The sequence below is a fragment of the Anguilla anguilla genome, chromosome 9 (assembly GCF_013347855.1).
Source record: "Anguilla anguilla isolate fAngAng1 chromosome 9, fAngAng1.pri, whole genome shotgun sequence".
In the NCBI taxonomy this organism is placed as follows: domain Eukaryota; kingdom Metazoa; phylum Chordata; class Actinopteri; order Anguilliformes; family Anguillidae; genus Anguilla; species Anguilla anguilla.
The window spans coordinates 33,257,483-33,285,048 of NC_049209.1; the positions used below are offsets into that span (position 1 = coordinate 33,257,483).

General features: G+C 45.5%; 1 protein-coding gene across 1 annotated transcript; it reads right to left on the minus strand.

The window, feature by feature from the left end:
* Positions 1-827: 827 nt before the first annotated feature.
* On the minus strand, positions 828-26,004 carry LOC118235884 (rho GTPase-activating protein 22-like). Its single transcript, XM_035433749.1, has 9 exons — positions 25,894-26,004; positions 14,271-14,387; positions 7,691-7,898; positions 6,762-6,894; positions 6,328-6,401; positions 5,884-6,005; positions 4,539-4,897; positions 3,979-4,493; positions 828-2,142 (listed from the first exon to the last, which is right to left on the minus strand). The coding sequence occupies exons 1-9, from the start codon at positions 25,943-25,945 to the stop codon at positions 1,905-1,907; spliced, it is 1,818 nt and encodes a 605-aa protein (XP_035289640.1). The 5' UTR covers positions 25,946-26,004; the 3' UTR covers positions 828-1,904.
* Between the last annotated feature and the right edge of the window lie 1,562 nt (positions 26,005-27,566).

Genomic DNA, 27,566 nt, shown 5'->3' on the forward strand with positions numbered 1-27,566 from the left:
TGCTCTTGTTTTAAATATGTGTCTTTGCGAAAGAAAATTATGTGCTTGGGTGGAGCTAGGGTGTGTTTAAATGCGTCTTTGTGTGGGAGAAAGTCATATGTTTCAGAGAGGGGGAGGTAGATCGTTTGAATGTGTTTCTGTGAGAGAGAAGGAGATGCGATTGGGGGAGGGGAGGTCGGGGGGGGAGGTGCTTTAATTTGTCTGCAGGTGGGTGAAGAGCTTTGGAATGTTTTTCAGTGAATTCCTGGCTTCCCCTCGCTTGACCTGTCCAGAGGCTGCCAGCAGGCATTACCTCAGTGGAGGATCTAAGGAGTGCGCTCCACTTAATGAGCTTCTCCGCTCTGATCTGGCTTCGGGTGTTAGAGTAACACAGAGGTCATCTTAGCCTTCGTTTCAGGGCAGCATGAACTGGACAAACACTGTGGCAAGTAATACGCTGGCAATACAGCCTGGCGGTGTATTTCCAATGTCTTACGACTGTGCTGCATGTGTGTGTGTGTGTGTGTGTGTATACACGTGTACATACGTGGAAGCATTCCTTTTTGCCTGTGTGTGCATGCATGCTTGTGCGTGTGCGTGAGTGTTGTGGCACAGTCCTAACACTCCCCCTGGTGGACACTTCAGGGAAGAAACATTAGCGCTCTGGCTTTTTCACCACCATTTCTCATTTGCTTTCCTCTGAAGCGGAGGTTTGGAGGCGATGAGCATTTTTGCAACTACAGAAAATGAAATGATACGTAAATATTGTGTCGATGTGTGTGGGGAAATACAAAAGGTCAAATCTGCTAAATAAATGCTTGAACAGAGGACAGTTTCAGAGCAAAAAATATTTTCTTTGGTTATTTTATTTCATTAAAATGGTCATGTCAAAAGTGTGTGTATGTATCAGTGTGTGAGTGTAAAAGAAATACAACTCCACTTGATCATCTCTGTTCACGGGGATCTCATGGGTATCTCCTTAGGGGCATTAGCAATTTTCTGAAGAATTTTTCTCATAGAGATCGTATTTAATGTCAGGTGCTGGTACACTGATATTTATTGTACGTGGATTGGCTGACTCTTTGGACTGTGGGTTAGGTGAACCATCCACATGATTTAAGGATCAGTCCTAGCCTATGGTTTCCTCATTAAGTGACACCTGCATGTCTGTAGTCTTACTCGTTACTAAGGAACGGCTCTAATCTTCATAGCTTGGTCATGTGGTTCAATCTCAATCCCATTAGCCAGTCACATGCTCTCTTCTGCAATGCAATCTAATTTCACAAATACGTATCCACTTATAGCCAATGAGACCATGCAGCAAGGCAATTCTGATGAGGATGCGATTGTTTATGAGTGTGTGTGTGTCTGTGTGTGCTGCAAATACTGTACATCTACAAAATCATTCAAAATCTGAAAATTCTGGCACAGTGACACAGGACTGTCTTTTGTCCACCCCTGTGGAATTCTGGGATGTGACTGTCTGGAAGTCTCTGTCCTTAGAGGTGCTTGGGGATTGGGGGGGGGTGTCCGACAGTTTGGTTGCATAGTTCTGGGAAGAGGTGCGCTCAGCGTAGACACCCCCCCACACCACTGTGGGGACTGAAGCAGAGTGGTGAGGTTAGAAAAAAAAAAAAAAAAAGGGATTCACCAAAAGGTCAAAATCCTGAGGTCTTGCAGTGAAAGTCGCTTGAGCAGAGCTTAGCCCTGGTTCAGCCCTGTGGGTGTCCGTTTCTGTCCTCCCCTTGCCGCAAGCCATTTTCTTTCATTTTTTCCTGGGGCAGTCTTTTCAGTTCTGAGCACATTGATATTTTCCACACTGCACACATGAACCTTTAAAAATCTTCTCGCCTTTGGTTGGCTTGTTCCTCGTGATGTCAGGGGCGTGACGGGAGCGAGGCTCCGCCCCCCCCCCCCCCCTTCGCTCAGAAGCTCTGCACGATGCGCTCGGCCTTCCGGGCCTCGCCGCCCAGCTCGCCGAAGGTGTCGAAGAACTGCTCCATCTCGGCCTGCAGGGCGGCGTTGCGGCGGTCGGCGTCGGCCCGGCCGCGCTCCGCGTTGCGCATCTTTATCTCCACCACGCTGTACCAGCGCCGCTGCTGCTCCAGGCTGGCCCGCAGCCCCGACACCTCGGCCAGCAGGGCCTCGTTCCTCTGCTCCAGGCTGGGGGGCGGGGAAATGGGGGTCATTATGGCCATTATATGACGGTAACAGTATGTTCTCTCAGACACACTAAAATGGGACACACACACACAATGTATGAAGAGACACACACACCAACGCAACAGCACAAGGTGCAGAGTCAACAGGGTTGAAACTGAAAGATTGAGACTCGCACACCTGATATAATGCTCACAGATTAAAGTTTTCATCCCACAATTTGTAGAATTATATCAAGTGTGTGAGTCTCATTCTGTCACATACACACACACATGCAATGCATGTTCATGCAATGTAAGGACATGAGATTTGTGGGGAGGCATGTTTTGGAAAGGTTAAATTGTGCATGCTACCATGAGCACAGGTTGTAATGAAAACATAAAATAAGAGTAGTTTGTGTTTTGTTGATTGTTATTATAGATAGAGGAATTGCATATATGAGAATATTTCCATGACATCGTATATTTGTATTTAGAACTGCAAAGCAATTACTTAAAATTAGTTCCATTTCAATCTTTTTTTTCAATACATTCAGATATTATCTACATGGATTTCCAAATGCATTCAGACAGCCAAATCTTGCATTTGTGAAATATGTATTTCAATAAATAACTACTAATTTATACTTGCACAGTATATGCCCCAGTTCACACACAACCACACGCATGCGCGCACACACACACACACACACACACTCTGGACAGGTGCCACACAGAGGCATCTGTGTCTGAGCATTTCCCTGCCACTGTTTGTCAAACACCGCATCTCTAATGGAAACATCTATAAATAATTCCCTGAGCGATTACACACACACACACACACACACACACAGCCCATCAATCCTGTGGGCTCAGGGTCCTACACAAGTAACATCAGTATTCCAGCGTGTCTCCACAGAGCTGAGAGAGACTCCGCAGAGCGCTGTGAGATTAGCGGGCGATGTGATGTTTCCTGGTGGCTTCCTTTTAAAGGGCAGTGTGCCACCGGCATTGAGCCCGGCCTTGTTCAGCGTGACGTTTCAGCACCGCACAGGGGATAACCAGGGCGTCTGATTCTGGAAAGCATCTTAAAATAGTCCCCTCCCCTGCCAGCTTAATACATTGATGCCATTGTATCACACTTATTCCACATGCCACGTTTCTGCAATGAAATTCCTGAATTTACCCACACCCTCACACTCAAAACTTGGCTAAGTGGTTGATAAAAGTTTTATTTAAAATCTAATTTTCTTTCAACCCATCTTGTCCTGTGGGTCCTTACTTAATCGATGCCCAGTGGCGTCACTAGGGTAGGTGTCACCCAGTGCGGTGGGGGGGGGGGGGGGGTTAATAAACAGGTAGTGTTTAAACATGCCACGAAGACAACCGTCAATCAGACAGGTAACACGGTAGCGCCGGAGGGCGGGTGTGGGCACGAGGAATTGCGTGTTATGCATTCAAATGACAAAGCGCTTCTCGTCACATTAACACTGCTAATTGAATCAACCGGCAGTGAACTGCATCAGAGAAACTAGCTGTTTCAATCCATCGCATTATAAAAAAACTCTCTCTTTGATTTGGAGACATTGGGAAAACAAAAACAGTCATTTTGGTGTCACCCCTCTGATGGTGTCACATCCGCACCCCCCGCACCCCCCTAGTGATGCCACTGTCGATGCCCTATGTTGCACGGCTGTTTGAGCTAACTGCACTGCTAACTGCTAACTATTCAAACACTGCCATTCACTTTGTCCTACCCGCAAATCGGAAATACTGACTGTTAAATACTGTTAATAATGGTGGATCATGGTGGTGTTTGAAAGGGGGGGGGGGGCAGGTCGCAGGGTCAGGACTCCCTTACCTTTTGATCCGGGACTCAAACTCCAGCCTCTGCCTCGCCATCTGCTGCCGGAGCCCGGCCAGGATGCAGTGCATGGCGTTGGAGGGGGCGTGAGGGGCGGGGGCCCCGGGGGTGTCCGGGGGGGCCGAGGGCAGGAAGACCTCGCTGCTGCCGCTGCTGAGGGGGGCGTCGGTGAGGGCGGAGGAGGCGGGGGAGTTGACGCGGCGCTCCTCGGGGTCGGTTCTGAGGGAGGGGAGACCGCCGGCGGCGGGGTCCTCCACCAGGAGCTCGCAGGAGGACCAGGAGCTGGAGTCGGCGCTGGTGGCGGCGTCCTCGCGCTCCGGGGTACGCGCCCGGGCGCCGCTCCCGCCGGCGTCCATGTTGTCGTACACGGACAGGGTGCTCTCGTGGGCGTCGCTCGCCCTGCGCCTCTCTCGCAGACCGCCCCCCGCCGACCGGCCCCTCCCCCCTCCACCCACCCAGCCGACGGCGCCGCCCGGCGCGGGGCAGCCTTGCCGTGCTGTCGCTGTGGGAACCTCAGGGGGAGACCGAGGGGGAGGGGGCGGGGGCGGGGGCGGGGTGGAAGGTGGAGGGGGAGGGGTCTGGTAGCAGGACAGGAGGAAGTTTTCGTACAGAGGGTCGACGGGGCTGCCGAGGGAGGGCGTGTCGAAGGGGCGGGGCTCCGTCTCGGACTGGCGGCAGATCGCGGCTTCACCGGGGGGGCTCTGGGGAGGCCCTGCCTCGGCCGCTCGTGGGGACAGGGGGAGCCCCTCGCTGCCCGGGCCGGGGGTGGGGCAGGAGCAGTGCGGCTGGGCCGCGGGGTCCATGCAGAGCCCCTCCGTGAAGGGGGAGGAGCCTGGCCAGGCGTCTCTCTCCCTGACGAACAGGAGGCTGAACTCTCTGATTAGCTCTGACATCAGCTGCTGCACCACGGCTGCTCCTGGGGGAGGGGCCAAGTGTCACATTTCAATCACTTTCTTACTGTCCCTCATTCACACACACACACACACACACACCCACATGCACACGCGAACACACAGACACACACACATACACACAAAATACACACACAAGCACACACACACACACACACACGCGAACACACAGACACACACAAACATTCTTCTTTCCGCGTGCACACACAAATGCGCACTCAAGCATTCGCTCACTCAATCACTCAGTAACTGACTCAAACATACACACACTCTCCCCCTCCACACACACACACACACACATTCTTCCTTCCGCATGCACACTCAATCACTCACTCACTCACTCAATCACTCAATCACTCAGTAACTCACTCAAACATACACACACACATACACATTCTTCTTTTCACATGCACACTCAATCACTCGCTCACTCAATCACTCAGTGGCTCACTCAGACACGCACACGCTCAGAGAGGCTGGTTCTGGAGTGGAATTACAGGCGGGCTCCTGTGGAGGTTCCGAGCTCCTGCTGGCTGAGGTCCAGTCACAGACAGCTGCAGTAATGCTCGTGCAAGTGAGTCTGTGCTGCTGCTCTGCCTCTCACGTTACATAACTAACCGCTGCCTGTATTTCAGCCAGACAGGTTCCTCTGATGTGCATCGGTATGGCTCCCCTTTTATCACGCAAGCTTTGTTTCATATGGCGGTGATGGGCTGAACAAAGCTGACGGTGGCGGTATGATGGGCTGAACAAAGCTTAACGGGATAGGACTGTAATCTCCTGCTCCTGTTATTTCTGTAAACTGTATTATGAGTACAGCCCATCTTTTTCCAGATAGCCACTTATGCATGTATCTCTGTAGCACACACACAGACACACACACACACATACTCATACACATACATACATATGTGCATGCAGACATACATGTGTATACACACCTATACATACATACATATGTATGCACACACACACACACACACACACACACCTCCGATGATGCTTTCGGGGTCCTCTGCTTTGGGGCGCAGGATGTTGGGTCCGAACACGGTGGCCAGGTTCGGGGTGCTCATTTTGTTGCTGCTGGAGTGGGACTGAACCTCGTTCAAAAACCTGCAACAACACAGACCCCCTCTTTAAGGCCTGACTTAACCCAACTTTACAAACCCGTAAGGATATAGACCTCCCTCTCTCAGTCTCTGCATTAAATGGCTTATCTCCTTCAAACCAGCGACAGCACAGGTCCACTGTTTCAGGAGCCACCTTACTGATATGCCTGCATGACGCTGAGAATGTATAACAGCACTGCACTACATTCTGTATGATATGATAGTCCTGAAAATATGAGAATGTGAAAAACTATGTATTTGCAGTATTCGGAAGCATGAGTGAAAATGTGAATAAATGACCAATGAAAAGTTTTCGTCAGACTCACTGGCAGATGTAGTGCAGTAGGTTGAAGTTGGCCACAGGAAGTTCATGCAAGAGTCCTTTCAACTCTAAAAGACCCTGAGAACGCAAGAGAGAGAGAAAGAAAGCAGAAGTCATAAAACTGATTTAATTGCTATATTTTGCCTCATTGGGCTTACGCATGTGTGTTTGTGTGTTTGTGGGTGTGTGCGTGCATGTACATGGGTGTGTGTGTGAGTGTGCATGTGTGTGTTTGTGTGTGTGCGCACATGCACGGGTGTGTGTGTGTGTGTGTGTGTGTGTGTGTGTGTATGTGTTTTTGTATGTGTGTGTGTGCGCATGTGTACGGGTCTGTGTGTGAGTGTACATGTGTATGTTTGTGTGTTTGTGTGCACATGCATGGGTGTGTGTGTGTGAGTCTATACTGAGAGTATCACAGTGCAGTGGTGTGTACAGTACCTGCTTCCTGTCAATGAGGATGTGTTTCCCGCAGAGCAGGAAGTCCTGGTAACGGGAAAAAGGCACCACAGGTTCAGGCAGCTCCCTCAGGTAGAGTTTCAGCAGAGAGGCCACTGTGTGTACGTCCGTACTGCTGGAATACACAATAAATACAGCACACACACACACACACACGCACGCAAGCACGCACGCACGCACACGCACACACACAATGACTACACAGGTCACAGAGAGGGGAAATGAAACAGTAGATGGGCAGTCCTTTAGAAAGAACTTTATTTTATTTCAGAAGAACACTTGAGGATCATCTAAAGAAGACACCGGACACCTCTCATCTGAAACCATGTACAACGGACGGCAGGAATCACCTGCAAAGGTGCCAGGTGTGTGTTTCCCTGACAACAACTGAAAGAGTGCCATGATCACAATCCAAAAGCAATCCCATCTCAAAGCTATACTGAAACTGAGTCAAAAATCCCAAACGTAATGGGGATTGCGTGAGACACTGGTCCTCAGTCCTGGTCCTGTAGATCCACAGGGTCTGCTGACCGTTGTTGTTATTCAACATTTGAGGAGCACAGCAATTGATCAGGTTAAAGCAATTGATTACACAACTTGGGGCATCAGGTTTCTTGTGTCTGAATCTGTTGCAGAGGCAAGAAGACAAACCAGCAGAATCCGTGGCCCTCCAGGACCAGAATGGAGGATCAGTGGTACCAGCATTGCAAACAACACCTGTTTGTTCATTACAAACTTGTTCCTATACATTTACACTGAGGTCAAGTCCCTTGCTCAAGGGTACAATGGCAGTGTCCTACCTGGGAATCAGACCTGCAACCTTTGGGTTAGAAGCCCAGTTCCTCACCCGTTATGCTACATGGCCGTCCCCCACTGGTCCTACACCGTTCCCCTGCGTGTCTCACGCCTACCTGTCGAAGGAGGGCTTCTCCCCGGCGTCGAAGGCGTCCTGCAGCTCCTTGACCAGCGTGGCCTGGCCGGGCTGGCGGAAGAGCCCCACCTCCTGGAGGCCGCGCTCGCGGATGAACGCCACGCACTGCTCCACCACCAGGGGCGCCGCATGCTCGCCGTACCGCCGCTCGTACACCACCGTCTCCTCCAGCCGCTGGCCAAACACTCCTGCGGTTGGGGGGGGGGAGAGGGCGGTTTGTCAGATGGAAAATAAGAGGGGGATAGAGATGTAAATGAGATGGATGGTTCAAGGAGAGAGGGGAGAAAAGAAAAGGGGGGGGGGAGTGAAAGAGAGTTTGATGTTTGATGACAGGACCAAGCCATTAAGCCATCAGAGCTTGTCATATCAGACAGAGAGAGAGAGAGAAGAGAGTGTAGATGTGTGCAGGTGCGTTAATGGAAGTATGTTTGAGAGCATATTTGTGTTAATGGGAAAAGGCATGCTGAAAAAAAACAGCATCAAACCTACAAAGAGTGTCACGGATTAACAAGTTGCCAGCCTGCAATGATAAATTTCCCTTCTACAAAATTGAAGGTCTCATTTATTGCACAAACTCAGGCGAACATTATTCATTTTAAATTCAGACAGGAAAAGAAACCCCATTTTAGCGAAAGCCTGGTGAAAATGAATAATAATACCACACTTTTTGTGCCATTTTGCGTGAGCCTCATTTCATGATTTGTTGTTCTCTGAATTTTAGTCAACTTTTCTAAAATAAAGCAACACGATCAGATGTCTTTCAGTCCTTGAGTGTGCGGTGTGTTTTAGGGTTAAAATGAAACACCCAGAGTAAAAGTGGCATGTGATTGGTTGCCCCCTGGGTCATGTGGAAAGAGGTGAAGGGCTTTTGAGGAATCCGTGAAGCGATAATCGGGGGAAACTGTGTGTGTACACGTTCATATTTCTCCTTGCTTCCTGTGGCAGCATTTTTAACAAGTACCAGTTCCTGAATATTAATTTACACAAGCATCATATTCAAAAAAGAATCTTATTTTGGAAGCAGCAGTGATTTTTGATCCATTTATACTCCATACTGGTATGGAAAATAACATTGTTGAAAAATGGCAAAAGCAGATTACTTTTTTGATACTCATTGATTTAAGATCTTCCGCTGTTTCTGTCTATTTCACCTTCTGAACAAGCATTTCTTCTCCCTTCCATCTACCTCAAGGACAACCTTGCACATATTCTGTGCCCTCCGTCCTGAGGCAGTAACTGTTCCTCCGTGCACAGTGAATAAATGATCTCACAGTCTACTGCTGTGTCCTACACCAGGATTCGACCCGACAACCATGTTTGCCCCCATCACCAACTCTGAGAAGGGGTTGACAGTGTGTGGGTGAGAGAGCCTGCTGCTGTCGTGGGGTGGTGAGGGTTCCGTGCACTGTTCAAAATGCTCCCCTCAACCCCTCAAAAAAGGTGGTTCTTGAGAAAAAAGCACACATGGAGGAGACACGTAACCTCAATTCCATTTAAGTACTCACGTCTCCTGAAGCTGAGAACCCTCTTGATCCGCCTGTAGGTGGCGCCGGAGAGGTAGCTGCCGCTGCGGGACAAGGCCTGCTTGTTCTCGGGCATCTTCCTGTCCCGCGTTGCCTTGTTTTTGTCCCTCTCCCTCTGGCCCTCGTTCCCCGGCTTCTCGTCGGGGCCTCCGGCGGTCCGCTCGGTGGGAGAGACCTCTGGCAGCGAGCTCAGGGCGGCAGTCACTGGCATACTGTCTCCTGATGTTGACACAGAGCCACGCAACCTCACACCCCTCCCCTGCCTCTCTCCACCTCCCCCCACTCCTTCTCCTCCTCCTCCTCCTCCTTCGCTCTCCCCCCTCCTCTTTGTTGAGTCAACTTTCTCCTGGCCAGGACACGCCGTTCTGCCTCCTCCTCTCCTCCTCGTCTCCTCCTCCCTCTCTCTTTTTTTCCTTTTTTTTCAGGTGTCCAGACGCGACTCCCAGTGTTGCACTCTCAGTTAATGAGGAGAGGCCGGATCCTGAGGCTAGTCTAATTCCACGAGATCTGCATACCCAGGCATTAGGAAATACCTCTCTGCTACGTGCTGTAATCACAATAAAATAAAAAATAAAAAGTTCTCAGGTTGAGGGATTATCCTCTAGTGAGAAGAGATTTCAGGTTTTAAAGGCGCATACTTCAGACGCAACCTGAAGCCGTTAATCTTAAGGAAATGAAGCACTCCAGCCAAAATCCGCGATGCTATCAAGTCTGATTACATCAGCTGAAGCCGATGATAACCTATGTTTCAGAGTTCAGGATTTTTTTTCGAAAGCAAAGGTCATAATCTGCAGAGGATATCAGGCAACCCTGTCTGTAGTCAGCATGTCCAGGCCCATCAACCCCCCACACAGAACCAAATGAAATTGCAGGATGGGCGCAGTAACATGGGTTCCAGAGATCAGGTGAGGCTGGTCTGAAGCAAAAACACACCCTACCTCCCTAGCCAAGGGTGATGAAGGCTCCATTGGCCAATGGGGGACAGGGGGCAGGACATAATGACAAAAGGTCAGATGTTTTTTTTTTTAGTTTAGCCCGGAGGGGGTAGGTGAGGGCTGACTGGCTTAATGTCAAGTCAAGATCAGAGGGGGGTTGTCATGGGATTTTCAATCCCTGCCTCCTGAGTCTCCAACCAAAAAAAGGAAAGAAAAAAAGAGAAAACAGCGCTTCTCCTCAGTGTGATCCTCTCCTCTCTGACTCTTCTTGGAGCAGACAGACTTCCCGGTCCAGATTGGAGGTCCGTAAGGTGTTCCAGGAGCCCAGGGAATTTCTGAGCTGTGGGTCAGAACTGAAACGCACCCGGGCAAAGCTGTGGAATGCCTTCGCGGGCCTTTCTCGTGTTTCCCTGGTTGCTGATGACACTGCTGAGGGTGCTGGGAGAATAAGACGTCCAGCCAGTTTTTAATTTCCATTCAGCTTCCCGGGGCCTCCCTCTGCGTGCCTCCTTCTCCCTCTCTCCTTCTCCCTCTCCATTTCTCTCGGCACCGGTGCTTCCTCCCCTCTTCCTCAGGAATGCGCTTGTTCTTTCTACTTCTTCTGAAGCGAGTGGTGGCTCCTTCTCTCAGGCTCGCTCTCTCTTTCTCTCTCGGTCTCGCTCTCCAGGCTTGATATCTTTCTCTCACCGTTCGCTGGCACTCGGAGGTGTGCTAGGACTACTGCAGGACTCCGTCTCTTTTATCAATGTTCCTCCCCCCCCCTCCCCCCAGTTCCCCTGGGCCCCACCTCTCATCTCCTTTCCAAACACACCCCCTTCCCTACTCTCCTCAACACAGCAGAGCCAAGCTTAAACTGGCACTTTCTTTAACTTATTTCTCCTTAGTAATCATTAACAAGAGGGAACAGTAGCAAAGGATTACTAAAAAATAAACAGACCTCCCCCCCCTCAATTGTTCCATGGAGTTTCTATAACAGCCCCCCCCCCCCCCCCCCACCCCCGACCCCCCTAAACTGAGTTTGCACCCTGAAGCGTAAATCTACTGCTGATAAGAAGCCCATCAGTGCATAACAAGCTGATTGTTGGCACAACTTTTCCACAGCGTTAATGTGGCTGCATTCAAAATGCTGTGACATCACCCTTATCCCACTGGCTTGTTTTCTCTTCAGCAATGCTAAAATCAGGAGAATAGAGACTCTAAACGAGCACAAAACAGCAGCTGGGTGTGAGGCTAAAGACCTCACACAGAAGCTTGCAGTCAGAGAAGGCAGAGTAGTTACACCCCGTGTGTTCCCCCTTATACAGAAGCCAAGCCGTGTAAAGGTCGTCAGCAGGACCCATGTCGGATAATGTGGGTTGACGCTTTCACACCAACAGCAAACACGTGACTTACCTGGATTGTTGCTAAGGTGTGAAAGTGGTTTGAGTGGGGGAATAATCCACTACAAAGAGCACTTTATCCACAGTCTTGCTTCTTTGAATTGATAAATGAAAGCTGCTTGCAATTCAAAACTTTTCCTATTGAATTGTCCATTATGCAAAGTAACATTTGGCAACTCACTTTGTAAAAGATAAGGCAAATAATATTTGGTATGAATTAAACCTGATATTAAACTTTTAAGAGTAGCCCAGCTTCATCCCAGCTAATTATAGAGGACTAAGCACATTGGCATGAAAAAGTATGAGATTCTGTATGTATTTTGAAATGTGTTGGTTGTGAAACACCTACAGTGCCATGAAACAGTATTTGCCCCCTTCCTGATGTCCTCTATTATTGCATTTTTGTGACCCTGAATGGTTTTAGATCTTTAGAAAAAATGTCACATTAGGCAAGAAGAACTTGAGTAAATGCAAAACACAGTTTTAAAAGCTCAATAAAGATGCTGTGGCAAGAACTGCTCTAAAACCTACCAATTTGTCTGAATTAAAGCTTGGAAACCTACCAATTTGTCTGAAATAAAGCTTGGAAACCTACCAATTTGTCTGAAATAAATCAGTTCTGCAAAGAAGAGAGGGCTAAAATTCCTCCGTAGTTCTGTGAAAGACAGATATAAAATTATAAAAAGCATTTGGTAGCAGCCATTTTTGCTACCAGTGCAACCAGTTAAAGGGGCCATTTACTTTCTTCACATGGGTGATATGAGCGTTATGTAATAACATTTTAATTAAATAAATGAAATAATCATTTTAAAAATTAGAGTTTTGTGTTTACTCAGTTTACTATTGTCAAATATTACGTTTCGTCTAAAGATCTGAAACCATTCATGCAAAAACAGAAGAAGTCAGGAAGGGGAAAAATACACGGTTTCACTGCACTGTAGGTGTTTCACAGTTTCACAAGGCAGTTCAAAACTGAAGATCCTTACCAAGATAACCTCGTGGGGACTAACCCAAAATAAGGACAGTTGGAGCCTCACAGCTCAGAAGCACAACACCTTTACAGAAACAGAATGACATTTGGGACGTCTTCATCAACAAATCAACAAACGAGAGTCAACAAAAAAGAAAGTGATTGAAATGTAGGTTTCCAACTCACAGGTTCTTGAAAACCCATATTTGTTTTAAGCGTATGGTTAAGGTGTAGGTTAAGGATTGTCAAAAAAGTATAGGTTTTCCAAAAAAATAGAAAACCTTTTACATTTTTTATTAAATTGAATGCCTGATATAGGCCTGTTTATTTTGTCAGTGGATGGATTACTAACCCCCTGCAATGTGCTTCTGTAGGAGATTGACAGATGAGCCATAACCGGCACTGAAAGGAACCAGGTACACACATATCAGCAGTGCTGTTTAGAGAGCTGGGATAAGTGTGCTTCAGAGACCCAGCCAGATTGAGATCTTCCTCACACTCTTCTTCAGTGATCTAGACCTGATGTACTCATCCCAGGAGACAAAGGCACAGTCGGAGGCCAAATCTGTCCCCCTGACCCAATTAGTCAGTGGTCTCAGAGGAGCTGCGTCAGACCTGGAGTCTATGAATCACCATCACACAGCCCATTGTTTCACCCTCTGCCACACCCAACACTCAAGAGAATGTGGGTTTGGGAACCGCCCCCCCCCCCATCACATCTCCTCAGAAGGGTGTGTGTGTGTGTGTGTGGGTGTATGTGTGTGTGCATGTGTGTGGGTGTGTGCATGAGTGTGTGTGTGTGGCTGTGCACGTGTGTGTACCTGCGAGCGTGTGTGTGCGTGTGTGTGCGCGTGTGTGCGTATGTGTGCGGCTGAAAGTGTCTGCCAAATAACTAAATTGCAAAACTGTAATTGTAGCATATGCATTGTTGAAATTATTGTTGAATTATGCTTTTTAATACAAATAGTTTCAGTATGCTACAGAAATGGTCGGAGAAATATCAAACAAAGTGCTTTGCTGTGAGCAGCAACAGACCATCACACATGAGCAATAGACATGTTGTCTGGAACATGTTGACATTTATAGGAAAAATATGAGCTGGCATATCAGTCTAATAGTTTCATGACACAAGGTCACAAGGTTGTTTTTGTTCTGGTATGTTGAATAAGAACATAATCTGTCTTCAAATGAATTACAGCGCCTCAGAATGCAAAGAGAAATATCTGAAAACAATAGGTCTATGAATACTCACAGACACACACATATGCATGCAGAAACACACAAACACACACACACACACACACACACACACACACATTTACATGTATGCCAGATCAGCCAATCTTATACACATATCCCATTATAATTATAATTGGTATTGCATGAAAGAGATTGTTTTCTATTTCTGTGAAGTTTTAATGTATGATTCTGTTCGGCCCAGAAATTCTTCTGTGCAGTGTATATTTGACATATTTTCTGAAGTTTCTGACAACCTGCCAGCTTTACAACGGCTGACATCAGGGCAATCTCAGATTGGTGAATTAAAGCGCAAAAAAAAAAAGGTTTCTTTTTCGTCAATAGATTTTCCTTAAAGTGACAATACTTGCACCTGAGTACAGTCTTTGAGTACTCTACCCTGCTCTGGTTGCACTGTTTATATCACGTGTCTCGTTTATGAGTTAAAGTGACTCCAGGCATGTCCTACAGTATCTGGGATTGGCCTGACCTCAGCCGGGTCACCTGTGCAGTTTACCTGTGAAGGGTATCCACACGCCCTTGTTGAGGGTCTTCAGCCACTCCTCACCTTGACCACAGCTGTTGGACAGGAAGAAGTAGGACCCGGGGCTGACTGGCACGTCCCGGTTCCCACCTGAGCGACAGGGTCAGAGAGAGGACAAAAAGGTAAGAATTACTAGCGTACATAACCTGAATGAAGGTTTCCTCTGACTCAAGAAAAGCAATGTTTTTTGGCCACAACTCAAATGTCAGCTAGTATTTGATATTTGATCATTTCTGGACGGTTCTTTCTAATAATCAAGAGTTATTAATATTTAACCCTCCTATTATCTTTGGGGTCAATTTGACCCCATTCAATGTTTAACGTCTCTAAATAAATGATTGACATCATTTTTTTTGCTTCATATTTAATGACTTTTCCTTATTTAATGGGGACAACTGGGTAAACATAAAATTAACATGATGATATGTTTTCAATGTCCTGTACACATTTTGTACGCATCGGTGTTCTTTGGGGTCAATTTGACCCCAGGCTGTTTTAGCTGTATAAAACATATAAGAAATATCAACATTTTACACACATTTGTTTTGGTAGTTTTGGATGATATTGAGGTCACAATAACATGCAATTTTATAATCTTCAAAAAACTTTCCTCTGCCTTAGGGCCCTAACCTAACATAACCATACCTGTAATAGTGCGAGAACCACTGATAGTTCACTTTCACTTGCTCTGTGTGATCACTCTTTATAATCTCTCTCAATTGAAAATTTCTGTATGATTTTATTTACTCTGACTCCCTGATTGTTTTTGTTTATTTTTATTGATCTTATGGGTTTGATTGCTCCTTTTTATCAGGTACTTTTGTTTTAAGTTGTATTGTTAGTAACTCCTGTGTTTACTGCTGCCTATTTTGGCCAGGTCACTCTTGAAAAAGAGATTTTTAATCTCAAGAGTTTTTTTTACCTGGTTAAATAAAGGTTATTAATAATAATAATAATAATAATAATAATAATAATGACCTCTAAGCAAAGGTTTTCTGCCAATGAGGTTTTGTCACAGCTCTTCGACAGTGAAAGTGACATAGAGGAGAATGTGTCTGAGACAGAGGATAATGTTGAGGAGGACCCTGATTATGAGGTATCCTCCTCTGATGAGAATGAGGCCCTTAGTATTGACCCTCCTGTTGTCTCTCAACCACCAGCAGACACGTTACCTTCCAAAAATGGAAAGTTATTATGGTCCCTCTCCCCACTTGAACGACAGGGTAGACTTAGTGCTGCTAATATCATCAAAATGGTTCCAGGCCCCACCAGATATGCTGTCAGCCATGTCCAAGACATAAAATCAGCATTTGAGCTCTTCGTAACACCATCAATCGAAAAGGATATACTTGAGATGACAAACTTAGAGGGGAGGCATGTGTATGGGGACAGTTGTAAAGACTTGGATGTGACCCACTTGTAAGCCTACATTGGGTTGCTCATTTTGGCAGGAGTCTACAAGTCAAAAGGCAAAGCAACAGCAAGCTTTTGGAATGCTGACACTGGAAGGACAATATTTCCAGCCACCATGTCTCTAAAGACATTCCATGTTTTCTCCCGTGTCATACGCTTTGATGACAGAGAAACAAGGCAGGGCCGATGAGAGCGTGACAAACTTGCAGCAATACGGGATGTATGGGACAAGTGGGTTCAGCAATTACCCTTTCTTTACAATCCAGGCCCCCACGTGACTGTGGATGAATGTCTGGTTGCGTTTTGTGGGCGCTGTCTCTTCAGACAATACATACCAAGCAAACCGGCCAAATACGGTATCAAAATATGGGCAGCATGTGCTGCACAGTCCAGCTATGCCTGGAATATGCAGGTGTACACTGGTAAATCCCCTGGGGAAGCACCTAAAAAAATCAGGGCATGAGGGTGGTACTAGACATGGCTGAAGGACTGAATGGTCATAACATTACATGTGATAATTTTTTCACATCGTACTCCCTGGGTGAGGAACTGCTGAAAAGGAAGGTTACCATGTTGGGGACAGTGAGAAAAACCAATTTTAGCTCAATCAGTGAGTTTTTATGGGGATTGCATATTTTTCATAGTCGCGTAATAGGTATTCTGGATGTATAAGGGGGGGTGCTTATGTTTTATTTAAAGGGCTATTTAGGTAGTCAACAAAAAAACATAAAGTACCTGACACAAAATTGCGGTAACAATTTTAATTATTATCATTTTCTGGAGGTTTAAATTGCTGTGGTCAAATTGACCCCAAGGATAAAAGATGTTAGTAAATTTGAAGATAACATGAGGGTTAAGTGGGAAAAACATGTTTTTTCTCTCTCTCTCCTTTGTTAAATTTGGTGTGGAGTAGGATTGATTCCCCAGGGTGGCAATGCTTACAAACCCTTCAGTTTGGACTACTTCAGCAATGCTTGTCTGACCCTGTGGATGACATGTCAAGCACAGACCACTCACTGTGGCCTTAGGTATTGGTGTCTGTTAAACTAATCAATAATAATGCAATATTGGTCGATTGCCCATTGGGACAAATCACTTCAAGATTAGATTGAAATGTCTCCCAGAATTTATCGTCTGTGTATTTTCACTGTGCTGGGAAAGAACCAGTTGCCCAAGACGCCAAGATGGGGGTGGGGGGAGGGGGGGTGGGGATGGGGGGCGTTCATCTTGTGCAAAAACTCCCAGTTTCTCTTTGATTTGGATGGATAGTGTGCTATGTTATGTCTTTCGTTCCCCTCTTAGTTTCGTCCCAGCAGATTTTTCAGGGAAAGAGACACTGTGTCCTGCTGAAAGAAGACAGATCACCACTTAATCTCCAGGGTCTTTACTCAGAGCAGATCAAGGACCAAGATGATCCAAGAAGACAAATGCCGTTCTCTGATCTCTGCCTTTAAGTTTCAAAATCAAAATAATAAAATAAAAAAAACTCATACTGCGGCTGCCAGACCAAACCTCTTACTGAACCCATATCCAGTCATCACAAATCTGATGCAATCACTGCAATACGAAGGGAGAAATGGCTTTTCATTATGCGGATTACATTTTTTAAAAGTCCGAGTTCTGACAACCGGTTTCGTCAGATTCTATTGATTTTTTTACTCTTAAAATGTTTTTTCCCCAGAACTTGAAAATAAAAAAAATAAAAAATTAAGGTCTAGGCTGTGCAACTTTGGAACAAATTCAGCTGAAAGTGATGTTTGCACTCCCTTGTATGTGGGAGCTGGATACTCTTAGGCAAATTCATAATAACTGAGACGAAGGTGCTCATAGCACATGCACCTAACCTTTAAATAATGCCTAAGATGAATAACTGACTACTGATCTCAGTACTGCAAAGAGCAGCATCCCTTTCACTCATGGAAATATCTGCTTTCTGTCCCAGCCATGTGATAGGTAAACAACCTAAGATGCAGATGTTAATTGTTCTGCACTGGCATAACAACAGTACAAATATCCATGATAATCAACAGTGTTGCAACATAACCATATCGGGGTTATTATATCCCACTCTTAGACAATGTGTGCTCATATGCATTTTTATATGCCCTGCTTAGCATGAAAATAACCCAAGATGATAAAAAGTTATGATCAAAACCCTATGAAGAAAGTCATGAAGTTCACAGATGGCCACCTTGAAGCACATCTTCATTGAGCACAGAGAAAACTCATTTCATCAGACACATTTTATTTATAGCCTATTACTTCTACAGTAACAAAAACTATAAAAAAAAACCTGAAATCGGTATTCCAAGGACTTTAAAGTCAGTCTGACTGCTGAAGTTGTACCCGTTGACCAATGTGCTTAACTTGAATTGCTTCATGAGGTTTCCCACTTGAAAATATTCTGTATGAGAAAGTCTAGTTAGATAAGGCTATTCGCTTTGGAAATAAGAATGTACAGTAACATCCATTGTTGGCAAAACTAAAGACTCTCTCTGTTTCCAATTTGATGATTGCAGTAATTCTGGAACGCATACTGTACTTACTGTAAGCGCAAGCCACGTTTGTTGTTTGAATGAACATTTACGGGATCTGTGCTAACAGTTTTGACAAATAGCCAGGTATTTCAGAAAGTTTTTTTTTTTTTTTTTTTTTTTTTACGAACTGAAGACCGAGAAAAATCTAAATGAAATTCATTGTTTTCTTAATATCGGGCTGTTAATTCTATGAACCCTTATATCCAGTATGGATTTGGCAGAGGGAACGTGTGGCCAGTAAACCGGTAAACTGGCCTATTTAGTGGTTTGTTGTGTAATCACACAGACGTTGTTGTGCCAGCTGTGCAGACCAATGGATTTCTTTTGTTTTCAGATCCTTGCACAACATAGGAAATATCCCGAGGCACATTTTAATGAATGTAAACCTTGCAATTACGTTTATGTACAAAAAATCCTACGCTTGCTTAAATTCGTTCCTCTCTGTTAAATGCAGAGTTCCGTATCGGTCAGACGGCATCATAGCGTCGTTCTGATCGTTTCAGCTATTCCATCTCCCCCCACGCTGATGGGGAGCTGGGAGATGGAACCTGCACGAACCTGTCCTGTACCTGTATGTACCTGCGCAGACGCTGACGGTTCCCTGAACCCCTACTGCCAGCCTACGCAGGTCCCGTCCCGTGTGTCACAGTCTGGGGAGTTCACCCCTCTCCTCCCATACCAGGGCACCAATGAGACGCAACCAAGTCTCCAAAAACACACACAGATAAGGCGGTGTTTACTGAACATGGCATGTTTTGGGCTCGCTTTTCGCCGCTCTGTAAAACAAAGTGCCACTCTTTGGGGTGGAGTTTCACAGTGGCGCTGTGTGTTCCTCTCTTGACTGTTTGGGACTGGGTTGGTGCAACGGTATTTTAAAAAAGAGATTTACGTTTCTATTTTCTGATGACTTTCTCTATTTTATTTTTATTTTTAACACCATTTTTCTTTTTCTTTATGAATGGCTGTATGTGTTTGTGGGCCCAACCATGTGTGTTTATAAGTCCTCTGTCATTTGGGAGAGCACAGAAAAGAACCAGCTCTCTTAATCACAGCGCCTTCATATTGTGCCACAGGGTGCACCACAGGAGTCTGGTGCCTGATTAAATATGGACAATTCTACAGACTGAATCCCTCCCTCCCAGTTTGAGGCTACACCCATTTATGTGCCCTCCCGTGGGGCTGTAAGCCACAGCTCCCATTGGCCTGCCATGGATTATATAAAAAATGGAAACCATTCACACACTGGAACCCACTGACAAAAACAGCTACCCAGCCAACCCGACTGTTTTATTTAAATATTTACCTGTCGCCCATAACCACATAACCCTGGCACCGTCTCTCTGAGACAGAGTGGACTTTACTATCATAGTGCACATGTTGCAAGGCGTGACTAGCTTTAATGTCTTGAGACTGTCAGACCTTGGCCCTGGGCACTCATTGTGCCCCTTTGGTTGCTGTGGCAACAGGATGACCTCTCAGAATTAATTGGCCTACCTCATCAGTCACCTTTTAGTACAGAAAAAAGGGTTAGTAACGGGGATAAGGGATCATTAGATGTCCTAATTCAATTAAAAGAAATGTTGTCTTTTCTTACATTTCCCCCCACTGGTATTAATCACTCAGCCGGGCTAGCCCGCTGTAATTAAAGAGCACTCTCAGATCCACGCACCTTCCAGGAGAGTACGGTCATTCATTTAGGCGCAGACAGTTTTCTTAATGAGCCGTGAGCTGTAAAGAGCCCATTTAAACTGGAGGATCAATGCCTGGTGAATTGTCCTCTATTGGACTGTCCCAGGTTGTGCTGTCACCGTCCTGTCACTGCTGTGCTTCTAGAGAATACACTGGCCAGCGCTCTGGGATACTGCAGTGTTGAGTAACAGCGCTGTTCATCTCCAGAGTATTGCGCTACTGTGGCACTGTGCTTTTTAGCTCTGTAAGCTACGGCAGGGTTGAGGCACTGCACTGTCCGTCTGTCGAGAACTGCAGTACTGAGTCGCAGTGCTTTTCTAATCTTGTAGTATCGCGTCATTGTTCTTTCCATCTCTAGACGATTACAGTATTAAGTGATGGCGCCATCTTGCTTTGTACAAAAATCACACAATTTATCACACATGAAAAAAATTGTTTTCATTTAAAAGCAAACCCCACAGACTAATACATGGCCCCTGGTGGTCTCCATCCCCCATTTTTGGGACCCCTTCATTTCTGGCCTTCAATTCAGTAGGATAAACAGCAACACCAGACAACTTTTTAGATAATCAAGAATGGCCAATTGGCAGAAGAACAGATCTAAGTGCAAGTTCACGATCCAAGCCACACAATCTGGCTTAGATTTTTTATTCTTTCATTGTTATATATCATAATTCTTTCAGTTACAAGGTAATGATGTCCTATTGCAGTGATGAGACGTAATTAAGGGAAGGACTGCGGATCAATATCTTTGGGAATCAAACAGCTGCAGCGGAACATGTTCCCCCAGACGGTTAATGAAGATGCTGCAGACCCAGTTACCGTAATGAGCATCCTCTGATGGGGTGGTCTGGGTCTAACTGAACTTTATTACTTAGCGGTCTGCTTTTCGAGTCTTGCATCATTAAGACAAATGCATTAGTTCATTATATCAGAGAGGGAAAAGCTCCGGCAGATTCCGCGGAAATCACATTATTCTCAATACTCTTAAAATGACCTCAAGCTTTTTTTTCTGTTAAATTTCTTCAAATATCTGATGATTTTTTGCTGCATAAAATATGTAGGCCTATATCCAGTGAGGTTATTTATTTTTAGTATTAGCTTACAGTTTGCCTACAAACCCGTGCAATATAGCTGACATGATTCTGTTTAGCTTTCTGGTTTATTTGATGGCGACAAGGTGATGATCTCATCTTCAAAAACCCACTGTGTCACACTTGAATCCTGATAGGTGCTGATTAGAGATATTGGTGGTAGATCTGCCCAGAAATACAACCTTGTTTTAGTTCTCCAGTCAACAAATTCAATACCCATTAATATGTACAAATTAAATAATGGTTTGATTTACAGATTGAAAATATGACAAGTCTATATAGTCACCAGAAACTATATGCCTTTTTCTTGCAAGTCACAGAGATCACCCTTCAGACTTTTATGAAAAGCTACGCTGGGTATGATTGCTATCCAGCTAACATGCTAATCAGTGTTGCTTGCTTTAAAAAGCCCTGATTGGCTGTATTGATATTTCAACTGAAGGTGACAGACTTTGCCTTGTACTGAAGTAGAACTTCAGTTAAACTGAATGGTAGTTTCCCCATAAGATTTTCAACTACGGACACTTGCCACTAGGGATGCCATATCATGGGTTAAAAAGATATGATGAGAACCCACCCTGAAAATTCCAGGTAACCATGGTTTCACAATATTGATGAATGCACCATGAACACACTGCTATGACTGAATATAATTAATCAATATTAGCATGAGTACAATTCCAGCTTTGAAATCATGTGCCCCAGTGCTTCCTGATTATGAATAAATATGTTTACTTTAGTTATTTGCTAAGGGGTTCTCAACATATTTGAGAATGATGATTTAAGGAGATCAAAATTCTAGTCATGTGCTTAAGTATGCCTGGGTTAAGAAGTTACAGAACTTACAGCACTCCTGTGTTCCAGAAGATAACACCCACCAGTGTGAACTGCTTAATTCCAGCAAAACCATTTGTACTGAATTCATGAACGAAAGCTTTTGGCACAACCTAATTATAAACTTTTGTTTTCATTGAGTGCAAGTTGCTCATATAATGTTCAAATAACACTAAAGTGAAGAAAGCTGTAACTTTGGACTAGAATACTCAAATATGTAATTTATTTTCTATATAGTACTGGAATGATACGATTCATCTTCCAGACTTAAATAGCTTTAAAGTTTGACTGAATCCGAATCAATTGAAGTCTGGCTTGATTGCATTGAAAATGCCTTTACTGTAAACTGGTTTGATCTAGAGGACTGTCTGGTTTACACATCCTTGATAATATCATAGTTGCAGCAACATGATTTAAACATGCTTCCATTTACCAGTATGTTATACTTCCCATCGATCTGCAGCCTGTGGGTGTTGGATAGAGATGTTCAGGTTAACCGTCTTACTGCACTGGGAGTCCCCAGCCACAGGGTGGTCATTTCTGGGGGCTGCGGCAGAAATGCATTGGGAACCCCTGTCGTAATTGCCCACCAAATGGCTTATAGTAAGGACGCACAAATCTGAATCCCTTCTACTACTCGCTGATTCCAATATCCTCCTGTAGGGAGAGAAGACTCTGGTATAAAGCTGAAAAACCAAATATTGCACTATGCTGAATCCTGTTGTTCAAGTGGTCATAAAAATAATGCAAATAATATTTTTGGAAATATTTTCACTGCATAATGTTTTTTTGTGTGCACTTGTATTCAAAAATTTAAATGTAAATACTAACTTTTTTTCTCAATAGGACACCAGGTTTTATTCACTTAATGATTAACTGTGAACACACGCTCTTATGAAAACGGTGTAGTTCCCTCACTGTGAAAAGTGGAAGTTAACATTTGCTTTTGTGCCTTTTGATTACTGTATTATGGACGTTTTAATGCTGAACTGAGCACTGGTCATAGGCTGGAGGTCTCAAACGGTAATGCTCTGAGCTGATCCATTTCCAGAAAGAAAACAAAGACCGTTTTGGTACACAAGGCAAAGAAAATATGTATAATGTCCACATCATCCATCGTATGGCTTGTGATTGTGAACAAGAAACAAGGTCCAGAGGCCATCCCTTTTGAATTTTTCGATCTAATTTGTCCTCCCGTGGGAACAGAGATCGGTCATGAGTAAATGCATTTGTAAATACAGTTGTAGGACGGGGGGGTGGAACTTCTGTCATGTACGGCAAAAAAACTGGATTCTGCTCTCGTCTTCCTTGTGTGGGAGCAGGTATGTAACATGGTACCACTTAAATATAAATGAGTCATGACAATCAAGCCCGAGAGGTCATAGGTCATCAATGACAGACGTCAGCCATAACAGGGTGAGATCTGGAGATCTGAGATCTGAGATCACCCATTACAGAATTATATATTTACCTATGAGGTCATATCTTGATAGTAGAATTGCAGTATTTTTGTAGAATTGCAGTGCTTGCCAAAAGTGCAAGATTCTTATTCAGGGTTAAGGACTAAAAGCTTTTCTGTTAGAATGATTGCACAAAAAAATCTTATAATAATTTTACACAAGAAAATGCAGCTGGCCTTATTTGCTCCTTATGTAACACTTTAATCCACCTATTGGTAAATAAATGATCCGAAACCTGTGCGACCTTTGTCACAGTGGTGTGTAAGGCAGGAAGTTTTGATCGAGGTTGAGTCAGCATGGCTCCTGAGGGCTCTTTTACGCCCTCTTAAGGTCACACATATCTGCTGCTCATTCAGCCTCCCTGCTTAGGCAAAGGGCTGAGCCGCTGCTACAGTGCATTCTGGGGGATTTCTGTTCCGGTGGCTAAAAACTTCAATGCTTTAAACATCAAAGCTTTAAATAGTTTGAATTAAACATGATTTCTGTTGTGTACTTAGCGAGAGATGCACATTTTCAGCATTTGAAACTTTGAAGATTGTTTGAGCTGCAACTCGCATCACGTTGGCGGTAACACTGACTGTCCTCATACTGTTGTACCGAGAGAACCCGGCGATATTCTGATCGACGGATGCTTCTGAGCTCGATTCCCGGTGACCTGTTTTTGGCGTCGACTCGGCGGTCTGTCAGAGGTCTGCCTGTCACTGAGCGGCCGGCCCCCGTCTCTCTCCCGCCAACCTATTTCAGCCTCTCCTTCATTACTGTGAGTGCCCCTCACTCCACCTCAGAGGCCATAAATCACCCGGCCAATTAGCACAGCGCTGATGTGATGGCTGCCCTGACCCCTCCCCCAAACAACCACTCCCTGGAGGATAGAGCCACTGGCTTCACGCAGAGGACAAAGATACGCATTCCTCCTTTTGACACAACCAATTCACTTTATTCAAATGTTTTCCCTGTGACACTGTGAGGTGTCGCTGTTTCTAATTGTGTGAAGCATTTAAAAAGCAGAGCTCAGGTCTTTCTCCTGCACTAAAACAAAGAGAAAAACCATTCACGTTATTTGACTAGAAAGTCAAATTCATAAAAAAAAAACTCTATAAGTCAAGTCTTAAATTCTATGCATCTGTTTTGAGCTTCAGGGCCTGATTAGCTTAGCATTATTTGCGTTAAATTTTTGTCTGTTTTCAGCTGAGCATGTTCACCCATTTTTTCTCAATCAAAGAACAGGCAGACGTTGGCTCTCCCCTTTGGCCCTATGCCCATATGAAACGCCTAGCCGCTGTCCTCAGCCTCAGGTTATGTGAACAATAGATGTGAGGGGTGTAAACAGCACTGTATATTTACCTGACTGCATTTTCTTAGTCAAGGTAATGCATTAGCAACTGGCTCTCTGTGTTTGCCCATAGAATCATCCTAATCAACTAACACAGACTCTCAACCGCAAAATTATACTAATCAGTTAACACAGACCATTGACCACAAACATGTACTAATCAGTTAACACAGACCCTCGACTACAAACTCATCCTACTCAGCTAACACAGACTCTCGACCGCAAACTTGTACTAATCAGTTAACACAGACCATCGACCACAAACTGATCCTAATCAGTTAACACAGACTCTCGACCGCAAACTGATCCTAATCAGTTAACACAGACTCTCGACCGCAAACTTGTACTAATCAGTTAACACAGACTCTCGACCGCAAACTGATCCTAATCAGTTAACACAGACTCTCGACCGCAAACTTGTACTAATCAGTTAACACAGACCATCGACCACGAACTGATCCTAATCAGCTAACACAGACCCTCCACTGCAGACTCATGCTAATCAGCTAACACAGAGTCTCATACACAAAGTCACCCTAACTAGTGAACACAGACCCTTGCAATCCTTATCCGCATTGATTCCTTAGTCTTCACTGTAAAGGAATTGAGTGGCTCAATTGACATATCAGATTAAATAAAGCTAAACGAATCAAGTATCTTCTCAATATATTCTAATCCAGTTAAATTAAATAGTACAGTCAAACTCTCTTCAACTCCCTCTCTTCATGTTCCTGTCATTATGGTCACCTGACCTATGCACATCTTATATACTTGTTGGTCCCAATGAACTAATTCTATGACTATTATGAGGAAACTATCCTGACTGTACCTGTATCCCGAGGTCAGAGGTCACTGGAGGAAGCACTGTGGCTAGCTCCATTCTAGGCAAGCTATCAATATCTGTGAGAAACACCGTCCGTGACTATTTTGGTGGCTGCCCACATTTATGTGTTTTTTTCTGCCCCCTAGTGGTAAAAAGAAATAAACTGCCATAACTTTGCCCGGGTGCCACTCTCACAGCCCTTAAATCCCACTTCCAGAAGGTTTGCACGCCCGTGGCTCAACATACGTTTTGATTGGTCGCGGTCTGAGATGAGATGAAAGACGCGCACAGAGAGCACCGCTCATAGCCAGGCGGAATCTCGGAAACGAATGCCAGGTGACCTGTTGGAGGAGAAATGCGGACAGAGGGATGGACGGAGGGATGGGGGGAAAAAAGTGAAAACGGAAACTGACCTTTCCGCGCGGCGCTATCGTACTTCCAGGACTTGAAGCAGGCGAGCCCCATGCTGCGGGTCTGTGTCGCTGTCCCAAAACCCCTCTTAACCCCCGCGGCGCCCTGTCGCCAGACCTCCCTGCGCCTCCCCGCGTTCCCGCATCATCTCAGAGAGCGCAGAGAGAGAGGATGAGAGTGAGAGGGAAAGAGAGAGCAGGGAGAGAGAGAGTGAGAGAGAAAGAAAGAGCTGGGAGAGAGAGAGAGAGAGAGAGAGAGAAAGACAGGGAGACAGGGAGAGCGAGAGAGTAAGAGAGCGAGAGAGAGAGAGAGAGAGAGAGAGAGAGAGAGACAGGGAGAGCGAGAGAGGCTTTTCCACACACTGAAAACACTGCCGCTGATGCACCACACTGGCCACAGAGGGGAGTCTGCTCAGCTCTGCCATGACCTGGGACACCGCCCACCATCTCCCCCCGGCCCCCCCACCCCACTCCCAATGCTGGGGGGTAATGCAGGAATAGGACAAAACCAGTCAAACACTCACACACTCATACACATGCACGCAAACACATGTACACACAATCTCCCAAACACACACACACACTCATACACACACTCACTCTCACACACGTGCACACACACACAGACACACAGACATACACACACACGCGCACACACACACACACACACGTATACGCCAGAAAGCACAGTCTCAGCATCCTGCCACTGTAATTATTTCAATGCAGCGGTGTTTTCTGTGGAGGCAATTACCCTAATGCAACCCTTCCATCCTGCGGCATATGGCCATCGGCTGGCACCCACGTGCAGGCTGGGGGGATGGTGGGGGGGGGGGTAATAAAGAGAGAGCTCGCACCAGCCCAACGCTATCACATAAACTTTTGAACTATCGTCCATTACGCTAAGAGGAGCCCCCCCACCCCCGTCCCGTCCCGCTCCGTCCTGTCTCCCGGATTTATCATCCCTGCCCCTGGCAGACGCTCGCCGCGCAGAGATATATCGATCCTCCGGGGGGGGGGGGGGGGGGTCATTTCATTTTCCGGGAGAGACGGTGCCCGCTCCTGTCTTAAGCACCGCCATCAACTGTACGGCCGGTTGGACGGTGATGGTCGCCCGGGTCACCAACAGACTGCACAGCCAAATATGAGAAACACTTGCACAACAGACAGGTAATTTACTGCAACACTACAGAACTACAGAGGGAGACACCGATCATTAAGCATAGAGAAAGAGAGAGCAAGAGAGAGAGAGAGAGAGAGAGAGAAAGAGATTATATGAATATATGTGTCATTATTGTCAACTTCAATATCATTATTATCATCATTACTATTGATTTTATGTAGTTTATTTATTATAATTTTCCATTATTATTTCTAAATACCCAATCAGAGGAAAGTTCTTGATTCCATGCGTGGTTCCTGTATACTTGTTTCTAGTCTCTAATGGTATGTGCTGTTCAGTGTTGCATGTATGTTTTGTTGTCATACTGCGTGTCCTGGCAATATAATTTCAGTGTGCAAACAGAATTGAGCGAGAGAGGATTGGAAGGATGGACAGAGGGAAAGAGCATGAAAGAGCTTTTCTCTCTTCATTTGGCTGATGCTGCCTCCTCCAGCCAACCCCCCCCCCCTCCCCTTTACCGCTCTGTCTGTTATTGCTCCCTCTCCCTGTCCTGTCC

What these genes read in the sequence shown, in the direction of transcription:
- LOC118235884 (XM_035433749.1), bottom strand. Translation starts at nt 25,945, where the DNA reads ATGGGGCTCGCCTGCTTCAAGTCCTGGAAGTACGATAGCGCCGCGCGG. An exon ending in CTACTGCACTACATCTGCCA is followed by an intron (nt 6,006 to 6,327) that starts GTGAGTCTGACG and finishes GTGTTGTTGCAG; the next exon opens with GTTTTTGAACGAGGTTCAGT. An exon ending in TTTGAGTCCCGGATCAAAAG is followed by an intron (nt 2,143 to 3,978) that starts GTAAGGGAGTCC and finishes CCCGCCCCCCAG; the next exon opens with CCTGGAGCAGAGGAACGAGG.